Genomic DNA, 12,666 nt, shown 5'->3' with positions numbered 1-12,666 from the left:
GTCTTACTAGAAAGGGTGGACAAAATTTTTAAAACATATTGAAGGTATCAGGTAGAGCTAAGGCTAGCAGATATCTTTTGCAGGTACCAGACTTTTGGGGGAAAGAAAGCTTCTTCGGTTCATCCAGACACTGTGCAGCACTCTTTTTTTCTAGGCATCTGCTAGTTTGTAAATTGCTTAGGGCCAAAAGGCTAAGGAAAAATCCAGGCAGAAATGTCAGCTAAGAGCTATGAAGCTAAGCAGAATTTTCAGTAGCCTCATAATGGCGAAGAAATATATATTGGAGCTCAGGGACTTCCAAAGAGGAGTTAGACCCATGGAAGGCTGTATCCTAGGAGTGTGAAATAAATAGAACAGCCCTTACAAAGACTGAAACACAACTTTAAATCAAATGAATCACAGACTGAATTAAAATGATCTGCCCTACCACAATTTCTAGTCAGAGAGTAAAAGGAATCATTTTTGGAGGAAGATAACATCGGGTAGATCCTCAAAGCATTTCCAACTTTTTAAAATGCAATACTCAGTAGTCAAAATTACCCAGTCCTGCTAAAACCAAATGATCAAAATCCAAGGAAAGGAACAGACAATACAAATAGAGCCACAAGTGATCTATGTATTTAAGTTATCAGAGACAGATTTTTATAAAATAATGATTAAAATGTTAAATAAGAGAAATAACAAAATGGATAATTTCATCAAAACTCTGAAATCTATTAAAAAAGTGGAAATTCTACAACTGAAAACTGAAATATTTGAAATTAAAAACCTGAAAGATAAGTGTTAATGATAGATTAGATACAGGAAGAGATGAGTGTGAACTGTAATAAAGAACAATGGAAAACATCAAGACAGAAGAACAGAGGGGAGAAATGATAGAAAACACAGGAAAGAACGTAACAGACATATACAGAGTACAGGGTTAAGGAGGAAAAATATATATATACACATAAATGGAGAGGGCAGAGAAAATGCGATAAAGGTAATATTTGAAGAGTTATTTGTCAAATTTTCTAAAATTGTTGAAAGCTGTCAAGCTTTATATTCAGGAAACACTATGAACCCCAAGAAGTATAAATACAAAGAAAAATCACAACTAGGCACACCACAGTCAAACTGCTTAAAACCCAAGGCAAAGAGAAAATGTTAAAAGTAGCCAGAGAAAAAGACACATTAGGGTGGGGCACGGTGGCTCACGCCTGTAATCCCAACACTTTGGGAGGCTGGGGTGGGCAGATCACGAGGTCAGGAGTTTGGGATCAGTCTGGCCAACATGGTGAAATCTCGTCTCTACTAAAAATATAAAAATTTAGCTGGGTGTGGTGGTGCATGACTGCAGTCTCAGCTACTTGGGAGGCTGAGGCACGAGAATCACTTGAATCCAGGAGGCAGAGGTTGTGGTGAGCTGAGATCATGCCACTACACTCCAGCCTGGGCGACAGAGCAAGATTCCATCTCAAAAGAGGAAAAAACAAAAAGAAAAAAAGAAAAGGACACATTAAATTCAAATGTGCAATAAGATCTAATGCTGATTTTTCAACAGATATGATAAGTCAGTAGAAAATGAAATATCTTCTTTTTTATTTTATTAGTTAATTAATTTATTTTTTGAGGCAAGGTCTTGCTCTGTTGACCAGGTTGGAATGCGGTGGTGCAATCTCAGCTCACTGCAGCCTTATCCTGGGCTCAAGCAATCCTCCCACCTTAGCCTCTTGAGTAGCTGGGACCATAGACATGCACCACCGTGTCCTGCTCATTTTTGTATTTTTTGTAGAGATGGGGTTTTGCCACATTGCCCAGGTTGATCTCAAATTCCCAAACTCATGCACTCTGCCTGCTTTGGCCTCCCAATGTGCTGGGATTGCAGGCATGAGCCACTGCACCTGGCCTGAATATTTTCTTTAAATTAAAAAAAAAAAAAAAAAAAAATGCCTGCCGGGCCCGGTGGCTCATGCCTGTAATCCCAGCACTTTGGGAGGCCGAGATGGGTGGATCACCTGAGGTCAGGAGTTCGAGACCAACCTGACCAACATGGAGAAACTGTCTCTCTACTAAAAATACAAAATTAGCTGAGTGTGGTGGCACATGCCTGTAATCCCAGCTACTCAGGAGGCTGAGGCAGGAGAATCGCTTGAATCTGGGAGGTGGAGGTTGCGGTGAGCCAAGATTGCGCCATTGCACTCTAGCCTGGGCAACAAGAACAAAAACTCCATCAAAAACAAAACCAAAAAAAAAAAAAAAAAGTCAAAGGTGGAAAATAATAAAGATAGAAAAGGAAAGAAAAGGCAGAAAATAAAACTACAATAGCAAAACTCAACAAAGCCCCAAATACTGATTATTTGTAAAGGGAAAGCTATTGATAAACTCCTGGAAAGAATAATAATGAAATAAGGGAGGGAGCAAAAATTCCCAGTATTAGAAATAAAAAAGTGAACACAATAAAAACCCCATAGTTGTTAAAAATTAAAAAAGAGAGAATAGCAGGAACAAATTTATACCAATAAATTCAGGTACTTAAATTAAATAGAAAAATTCCTAGAAAAATGTGACTTACCAAAGCCACCACCAGGATAAACAATTTTAATTTTAAAATGTTCCCACAAGAAACGACATTACTTACAGTTTTGTGTATAAATTCTACTCCATATTTTGGAAAGACAAAATGCTCATCTGAGGCAGGCACAGTTGCTCTTCCTATAATCCCAGCACTTTGGGAGGCTGAGGTGGGAGGAGCACCAGGCTGGGCAACACAGTGAGACTTTCCTTATCTCTCAAAAAATCAAAAAAAATTAGCAGGGTGTGAAGACACCCACCTGTAATGCCTGCTACTTGGAAGGCTGAGGTGGGAGGATTGCTCGAGTCTGGTAGATCAAGGCTGCAGTGGCGCATGATCGTGATACTGAACTCCAACCTTAGCAACAGAATGAGACTCTGTTTCAAAAATTAAAAAAACCTAATCCACACCAAATTTCTACAGAGAATAGGAATTTAAAAAAAAAGGACTGGGGGGCTGGGCGCTCATGCCTGTAATCCCAGCACTTTGGGAGGCCGAGGCAGGCGGATCACCTGAGGTCAGGAGTTTGAGACCAGCCTGCTCAACACGGTGAAACGCCCTGTCTACTAAAAACACAAAAATTAGCTAGGTGTGGTGGCGGCCGCTTGTAATCCCAGCTACTTGGGAGGCTGAGGCAGGAGAATTGCTTGAACCCAAGAGGCAGATGTTGCAGTGAGCCAAGATTGTGCCATTACACTCCAGCCTGGGCAACAAGAGCGAGACTCTGTCTCAAAAATAAAAGAAAATAAAGGGGGGGGGGGGTTGGGGGAGACACTTTCCTATTTATTTTATGAGTCCAGCTTAATCTTCATATCCTTGATACTATAGCCTATAGTATAGTCAGGCTATAGTATTATTACAAGGACTTTATAATAATGGAGGGTTACAAATAAACCTGCTAAAATGTTTACCAGTGGGTAGTTAATAAAGTAGTAGCTAAGCAAGACATCCTTTTTGTTTAAGCACTTGTAACATTTTTAAGTATCCAGAATTGGTTTATCTTGAATAACATAGAACTACCCAGAATATCTCTTCTACTCCTAACTTCCCTGTGATCCTAGCAATAAAATTCATTAGACAATACCTTTTTAAAAAATAAAAATTACAGATATAGCTCTCATTAACATAGTTGTAAAAATGCTAAAAAAATTGCAAACCAAATCTGGCAATTCTAAAAAATGATAATTATAATATACAACCCAAATACAGTTTATTTTTAAGGAGGCAGCAAAGTTTTAATTTTGAAAATAAATCAGTGTAACTTATAACACTTAGAAAATAAAGAATACGAATCATATAATCATCTCTATAAATAGGAACATTTAGTAATATTCATTGTCCATCAATAAGAAAACTCAACTAGGAATAGAAGACAGATTCCTTAATAATTAATTTCTTAATGAGCAATAAAATTACTTCCTTAATCTTTACTGGTATATTACAACAAAATCCTTTAGCAAATATTATTCTTAGTAATGAAATATTGGAAATCCCCTCCATACCCCGAGATCAGAAATGAGACAAAGATCCCACCATCATCACCATCATCACTTCTTTTTTTTTTTTTTTTTGAGACGGAGTCTCGCTCTGTCGCCCAGGCTGGAGTGCAGTGGCGCGATCTCAGTTCACTGCAAGCTCTGCCTTCCGGGTTCACGTCACACTCCTGCCTCAGCCTCCCAAGTAGCTGGGACTACAGGCGCCCACCACCACGCCTAGCTAATTTTTTGTATTTTTTAGTAAAGACAGGGTTTCACCATGTTAGCTAGGATGGTCTTGATCTCCTGACTTCGTGATCCGCCCACCTTAGCTTCCCAAAGTGCTGGGATTACAGGCATGAGCCACCGCGCCCAGCCTCCATCATCACTTCTATTCCACTTTGTATTAAGGTTCTAGCCAGTGCATTAAGGACAGAGAAAGGAATAACGTGTATAAATAAGAATTTGAAAGGATAAAATATAACTCTCATGATTTGCAGATAACATAATTAATTAAATAGAAAACACTAAGAAATCACACATAAAAAATGAAAAATACTGATAACTTCATTTGAAAATGGGCAGAAGACTTCAGTAGGCACTTTGCAGAAGCAGATGTCCAAATTTCAATAAACATTTATCTGAAAAGCTTCCAAACCTTTTAATTTGCAAGAGGAAAATGGAAATTAAAATGATAATGAATGTCACTACAACTCAAATAAAAAGACGGAAGATAACAAGTGTTGATGAGGCCATAAAGTACTAGAACATTTACATACTGTTGATGGGAATGAAAATTGAAACCACTTTTTGGTAGTATCTACTAAAGCAAAAAATACTTATATTCTATGACTTAGCCTAGCATTTCCATCCATAGAAATGCATACATATTTGTGTACAAAAACATTCATTGTAGCATTATTTATAATACCTTCAAACCAGATACAACACAAATGCCTGATAACAAGAGAAGAAATAAATTGTAGCATAGTCATACAATGAACTATTATAAGTGAATGAAAGAGAATCAACTACTGTTACACACATTTATATGAACAGATCTCATGAAATAATACTGAATCACAGAAGTCAGCCATTAAAGAGTAGCTACTATACTATTTCAGTTAAATAGATTTCAGAAATAGGTAAAACTGATTTATCATATTAGAAATCAGGATAGTAGTGCCTCCATCTGATTTTTCTATCCAAGTGGTAGGTAGATGTGATAACATTATGAACACTTATGGAACTGTAAAATTGTGATTTTTAAATGTTTTATGTGAATGTTTCACTTAAATAAAATACTTTTTAAAAAAAAATTAAGTGCAACAGAGACTTGCTATTACAAATGTTGAAGTCCTGTAAGTATGTTACTTATTCCCATGAGAGACATCCCAGGGAACCACTGCTTAAGAAACCCTGACCTTACTGAGACATCAAGATGTCATCTGGTTTAAACTGACAGAATGGAAAATTAGGGAGGATTTTAAAAAATTCTAATTTAACTTAACAATATTAGACTGGCCTTCAACTCACAATGACAAGCGAATTTGACTGTGAACTCTCATACCTTTTGATTTCAATGTGTTTGAATTTTAACGTGAAAGATAATTTTATGACTTAATGGAAATTTGGGAAAATTTGAAATGGAGAATTTTTTAGTCAAACTTAGGTGTTCCCTATGTTGTGGGAATTTTAATATTGGAGAATCTATATGCATTTTATTATTGCAGTATCTCAATTGCAGTATCTCTGACATATCCAGTTAACAATGTAGCTGGACACACTTGGAATGGAAAATAGAGCAGAGAGAAGATGTTTATAATCATCTATAGAATGGATTTGGAGTTAACTTAATGCAGGATTCGATCCATTCTGGAACTTTTTCTAGATCTGTGGTATTATAGGAAGAGCAGGAAAGTGGGAGTAGGACCATCCTCCAGCTTTGCTCTCCTGAGGGCCACAGGCACATCTGTGCCTGACCACAGGCATACTGTTTTTCTCCCCATTGCTCAAGAAGACAAAAATTCGAGAATTTTGGGGAAAACATTTCTTACTCATTCTTCATGTTTTCTTCCAGTAAAAAAGAGTTCAATTAATATAAATCCTAGCTCTTCTTGGCCCTTATTATTCTCTTATGGGAGAGAGAAACAGGCTGAAGGTGCAGGAAAAATGTATAAAGATATATTTGGCATAATCAACCTGGCTCCTTCCTTCTTCCTGGAAGAGCCTGTCAACAGAGTACAACTTTTAATAGATCAGATTTAAATCTCAGACCAGAGCCAACATCTTTGAATTGGAATGACTCACTCTTCATGTGAGTCTTTTGAATTCTCTGCACTTGGCAAAATGAAGGCAAGATTGATATTCTTGCCCCTTGTGTTACAGAAATTCTTATTGCCCCTTGAAAGGAGTTTTCTTAAATAAATATCTGTTATGACATTTTGTTTGCCACTAATTTATATTATTTGTGAGGAAAAATATTTTCTAACAAGACTAAATACTTTAGCATCTGCACAAGATCCAAATTAAGGGATTTCAAATGAATGAAGATTTACTATTGTTTTCCAGAATCTATGCTATGTTTCCTAAACTTAGTTTGTTTCTTCTTTTCTTTTTTCTCTTTTTTTTTTCTGACAGTCTTATTCTGTTGCCCAGGCTAGAGTGCAGAGGTACAATCACAGCTCACTGCAACCTTGACCTCCTTGGATTAAGTAATCCTTCTGCCTCAGCCTCCCAAAAAGTTGGGACTACAGGCGTGCACCACCACACCTGGCTAATTTTTAATTTTTTTAATTTTTTGTAGAGACAGAGTCTCACTGTGTTGCCCAGGCTAGCCTTGAACTCCTGGGCTAAAGGAATCTTCTTGCCTCAGCCTTCCAAACTGCGGGGATTATAGGTGTGAGCCACCACACCTGCCCTAAATTTACGTTTTGAAAGTTTACTTGTCAGAATGTTACAGACTGATATTAATCAGCATAACCTTTGTATTCATTCAATTTTATTTTCTTTGCCATATTTACTTATGACAAGGCACAGAATAAAGGGCTGCAGATACCTTCTGAATGATTCGGGAGCATATGCCACCACAGTGACACAGAGCTTAATGGCTTCACTGATAGAAAATGTCAGATCTTCGTTTCCATAGCAGAAATCTGAAGGAACAAAAAGTAAAGGCACACCATCAGAGTGGATTCAGCAGGAGATAAAGAAGCACCTATTACTCCTAATGTTATAATTCCAGTACATACTATAGCTTTTTCTTGTTAAATTTTATTCCTACACTGTGAAAACTACTAATTTTTTCATCTAAAGGGAATGAAATTCTGTTTTCTAGTTTTGAACAATCAGATGTAAAATAAAAGTACTTTTTTGGTGTGTTTAAAAAAATCTCAGATAATAGAAGACACTGAAGAGCATTTAAATTGTCTAAGGTTGAGGCTTTATCCTTGAGTTGTCTCTGGTTTTACACATTCCATGATAATAAAAGACCATTTTGAAGGGTTATTCACTTAAGAGTTACCCAAGATAACCCAACTTTCTGAAAACTGCAGTGCTAGAGCAGTGGTCTACTGAGCATCATTTTAATATAGTTTTCAATGGCAGGTAATTCCCTACTCTTTAGAATTCATAAGAAATTTAAGAAAAAAAAAGGTACTCATTCAATTTCTACTACTGTTCCATTTATTTTTGCTACTTTGATTTAGCTATATATATACACACATATGAGTATATGTATATGTGTGTATAATATATATATATTTATATTTAACAATTGCAATGAGAGAAGGAATGTCGAAGCAAGTTTTGCTTTTACCTAATGACTTAAGAGGCTTCTCAGCTTTGACCAGCTCTAAGATGTCTAATATGTCGGTGGTCTCTCCCTCTAGGGACTGCAGCAAGTCAAACAGGCACTGAGCTGACACACCTTTGCTGGGCCCATTATTGGCAGCATCCTGATAAAGAAAAACAATTTTAGTTTATTGACTCCCATCACAGCACAACTATAGCTTGACAGGAATTCAAATTTTATAAACGCTATTACCAGTAACAACTACAACATCTACCTGGAATTCAGTTTACATAATTCTGCATCTAGCAATGCTGTGATTTTGGAGTGGTACACCTGACTTTTAAGGGATCTATTAAATTTTAATCTAGAACAAGAGAGATATTTGTAAAAGCTCATAAAAATACAGCAATATATGAACTTCCAAAAAGTTCATATCAATGATTCCTTTAATCGAAGATGGTAGAACTAAGGAAATTTCTATAATTGATTGGTTGAATACTACAAATATGTTTGAGGAACATATGCTTATTTTAACTAACAACCACAGGTCTTCTTTGATCATGTATCTCCACATGGAGATACTTACAATTTCAAATCTATTTAAAATGGCTTCAAATAATTCATTGAAACAACAAATCCTTATGAAGTTCTTCTGTGTCAGGCACCATGCTACGCACTGAAGTTATAGAAAACCAAAACCAAAATGCAAATAAAACAACAATACAACAATAACTAAAACCAAACAAACAAGCAAAGACAAAAACATACAAAGGTCTTGCTTTCATGAAGATTAAATTCTGTTGGTTGAGTGTGGCAGAAATTCATGTTAATGAAACAAATACATATAACATGATGTGGTGGTAAAATCTCTGAAGAAAAAGAAAAACAAAGCAAGGTAGGTGGTAGAGAGTGACAAAAAGGAAAGAAAATTGGCAAACCTTCCTTTTACCATTTTCTATTTTCCATCTCTTTATGAATTGAATATTTAAAAAACTGTAGAGTTGGTCTATTTATGTGTTAGGAGCTGAGATGAAAGCTGAAGAGGAATGTTGAAGAGAAATGATATGCTTGTTGAAAGAAAACTTATTTATGGTATGCATGTCTCATTGGTTAAAGAAAGAGACCTGAGAGACTGAATATACAAGCTGTCAATGACTAGATCATATATAAAAATAGAACTTTGACCCACAACCTGCAGCAACCTTCTCAGGAAACCAACCCATTGTCTACAATAACCAGCCCAGGAAGCCAGCCTAAGTCAGGCTTGTAGGAAGTCAGGCTACTAGCTCCAGTGGTGATCAAACAATAACCTCTGTAACAATTGACCCAAAGTAACCAGGATTTGCATAATAACTGAGAGTTTTCCTAATTTTTGTCCCTGCTTCCAACTTAGGACCAACCAGAGAAAGCCCAATATACACCCCTAACCCATCATTTATAAGATGTCCCACTTCTAGTTAGTTCACTTGCAGCTTCCCCGGGCCAATAGCTCCAATCAGGACATACCTGAAGCCTCCCCTTTTTTTCAGTATACAGCTTTCCCACTCCTCTGCCTGCCTTTGTATCTCTGCCAAAACACAAGTGATGGTAGCCAACACCTTTGCCATAGTAAGCTCTAATAAATAACGTTGTTTTTCTAACTTTGTTGGTCTTCATTTTTTTTCCCACAGAGCTTACTCACAGGAAATTCCAGGAGAGGGGCCACACTAGCAAACAGTTGGAGCACAAAGGGCTTCCGGTGTAGAATATAGAACTGGTGACAGGCAAATTCGATGGCTTGACGCAGCTGGGGATTGCTTTCATAGTCAGAGTATACCTATGGAGAAATGCCAGATATTCAAAAAATGCCTTAATAAAGTATCAAAGTTGTATTCGCTTTTAAAACTCATGGTCATAGGAAGCTTGGAGGGAAATAGCTAACTTCGTAAACTGGTAGAGAGGAATGTAAAATGGCATAAACTTTCTCTAGATAAATTTAGTAATACACCTCAAAATGCTAAAAATCTAAACATACTTCTTTTCCAGGAAGTTTGTGACTAGGAATTTATCTCAAGGAAAGGACTAGACACTTGTATAAGCATGTATATATAAGAATGCCTGCTGCAAGACTGGTTATAACAGTGGAAAACTTGAAGCAAATTATTCATAAATATCACTTGCTTAAGTGAATTATGGTATATACAAACCATAGTATACTGTGTAGTAATTTTAAAAATGCTGTAAGGCTAAATGTAGCTATATAAAATGCCTACGATATTCCTAGTGCTATATGAAAAAACTAGGTTACAAACTTGAAAATATATAATTCTGTGTGGGGTGTGTGTGTGTGTGTGTGTGTGTGTGTGTGTAGGAAAGAGTGCTAGGATTTGGAAGTATAAACAATGATTACCTGAGGGAAAGGATTTTAAGTGGTCCTTATTTTTGCTTTAAACTTTCTTCATCTTTTTTTTGTAATGAACATTCTTGCTTTTGGTAATCAGTAAAAAAGTACTCACTAAAAAAATAGAGAAAAGTGCAACTATCTAAAAATGGGAAAGAGAGTCCTGCGATAGCAACTTTCTTGCCCCCATAGGTTTAGCAAACTTCACTTTGTATAAGTATGTGTTGTGTTCATAATTTTTATCAAAACTTCCTCAAAAATAGCGAACTAGGATGAGCCCCTGGGCCCTGCCTGATTTTATTTAGTACTCCTAAATGTAGCCAGCTATACATTAGACACGAGTAAATAAAAATTGTTCGCTAAATTACCTTCTTGAATCCCATTACACCATATTTACTGGGAATGAAAATCTCTATTCAGTTAGAGGTCAGGAAATCTCTTGGGAGAAACATCAGCTAAACACTTGCTATACATGTGACTCAAGAACAGAAGTCCTCAAACTTTCTAAGGCAGTGGTCCCCAACCTTTTTGGCACCAGGGACTGGTTTCATGGAAGACAATGTTTTCATGGACTAGGGTGAGCGAGGGGGATGGTTTCAGAATGAAACTGTTCCACCTCAGATCATCAGGCATTAGATTCAGAAGCATGCAACCTAGATCCCTCGCAGGCACAGTTCACAATAGGGTTCTGGCTCCTATGAAAATCTAGGGGTGGCGGTTCCTTACAGGCCACAGACCAGTACTGGTCCATGGCCCAGAGGTAGAGGCTTCCTGTTCTAGGGCATCAAAACTACTTGAAGGTCTTGTCAAAAACACAAATTACTGGGCCCTGATCTCTGAGTTTCTGATTCAGTAGACCTGAGATGGGCTCCAAGAATGTGCATTTCTCTTTCTTTAAATTTTTTTTTTCTTTTTAGAGATGGGGTCTTGTTATGCTCCCCAAGCTAGTCTTGAGCTCCTCACTTCAAGAGATTCTCCCACCTTGGCCTCCCAAAGTGCTGGCATTACAGGCGTGAGCCACCACACCTGGCTAGAATGTACATTTCCAACAAGTTTCCAGTTGATGCTGATGCTGCTGGCCCAGGGAGTACAACTTAAGAACCACTGTCCTAGACGAAATGGGAAAGCATATCCCAAGTCTGGGGCTCTCAGAGTAGAAAGGAATATTGTGAACTCTTGCAAATTTATGGGGGATTTCGTCACAAAAGAAGATAATAACTCCATCATTAAAAAGTTTCAGTACTGATCTAGTTGAACAGCTAGATATGAGCAGTACTCATGTTAATTTTCTGGTTAGGAGAGGATGTTCTGGGCACCTGCAGCATGGTGGGGAGAATCCACTGGTAGCCGCTGAGAGAGAAGAGGTGGTTGAAGTGCACCGCGGTATTGATGACGGTGGCAGCATACTGCCTGAGCAGGGCACTGTCTTCTGGGTGGAGGATCAGAGCCCCGTTAAAAACATTGAGGAAAAGCATGATTTCATCTCCCCATGGAAACTCGCTCGGCATGCCCAGGAACATTTCCTCCAGGAGCTGGATCCACAAGCTTTTCTGAAGAGTGTCGAGGCCAAACAGTTCCTTTCCAGCTGTGAGAACATGAAACAGCAGAGACAGAATTAGCCCCACACCAATCCTGTCAGCCTGGGAGGTGATCAAACCCAAGGCGCTGCTGTTCTCCGTTTATTCCAGCTCCAGGATGTGAAGATCTACTGCTGAAACATTTTGCAGTCCAATATTACCGGCCTTAATACAGCACTTCCTGTTTCTCCGTGGACTTTCATCATCACCTCGTAACTAACTGTGGGTAAGGCAGAGCAGGCATTGGCAGTGTTTTACTGCTAAATAAGCTGTCAGTTGGAGAAAAATAAGTTATTTCAGCTAGAAAATGGCAGGGATGGGACTACTGCTTGGTCTTTTAATTAATGGTCAGAGGCTACAGCTCTATCTACTGCTGCTGAAGCTGAAGCTTTTTTTTTTTTTTTTTTTTTGGAGATGGAGTCTCACTCTGTCACCCAGTCTGGAGTGCAGTGGCGCAAATCTTGGCTCACTGCAACCTCCATCTCCTGGGTTCATGTGATTCTCATGCTTCAGATCCCTGAGTAGCTGGGATTACAGGCGCCCGCCACCATACCCAGCTAATTTTTTTCTTGTATTTTTAGTAGACACAGGGTTTCGCCATGTTGGCCAGGCTAGTCTCAAACTCCTGACAACAAGTGATCTGCCCACCTGGGCCTCCCAAAGGCCTGGGATTACAGGCATGAGTCACTTTGCCCAGCCTGTCTGAAGCTTCTGGATGAGGGCGATAAAGCATAGGGATGCTAATTTAATTGTGTCAAATTAATAACCGAGTAACATAGTGAGGCTCCAAAGTGGGTCTCTTTCTGTGTCTATGTCTCTTTCTCTCAATTGAGGCATTATTTAGAGTAAAATGCACAGATTTTAAATGTGGAGTTCATTGAATTTTG

At 38.0% G+C, this 12,666-nt stretch overlaps 1 protein-coding gene across 3 annotated transcripts in view; it reads right to left on the bottom strand.

Moving 5' to 3' along the window:
- UNC80 (unc-80 homolog, NALCN channel complex subunit) overlaps positions 1 to 12,666 on the bottom strand; it is a 224,691-nt gene that overhangs the window by 46,572 nt on the left and 165,453 nt on the right. For all 3 annotated transcript variants that reach the window (XM_031936430.1, XM_023217231.2, XM_023217223.1), the window contains 4 exons: positions 11,519 to 11,787; positions 9,504 to 9,638; positions 7,847 to 7,985; positions 7,088 to 7,184 (listed from right to left, as the gene is read on the bottom strand). In XM_031936430.1, coding sequence (XP_031792290.1) covers positions 7,088 to 7,184; positions 7,847 to 7,985; positions 9,504 to 9,638; positions 11,519 to 11,787 — 640 coding nt within the window. The remainder of the gene's footprint in view (positions 1 to 7,087; positions 7,185 to 7,846; positions 7,986 to 9,503; positions 9,639 to 11,518; positions 11,788 to 12,666) is intronic.

This window comes from Piliocolobus tephrosceles, chromosome 11 (assembly GCF_002776525.5).
Source record: "Piliocolobus tephrosceles isolate RC106 chromosome 11, ASM277652v3, whole genome shotgun sequence".
Classification (NCBI taxonomy): Eukaryota; Metazoa; Chordata; class Mammalia; order Primates; family Cercopithecidae; genus Piliocolobus; species Piliocolobus tephrosceles.
This window is presented reverse-complemented; position numbering and strand designations above follow the sequence as displayed.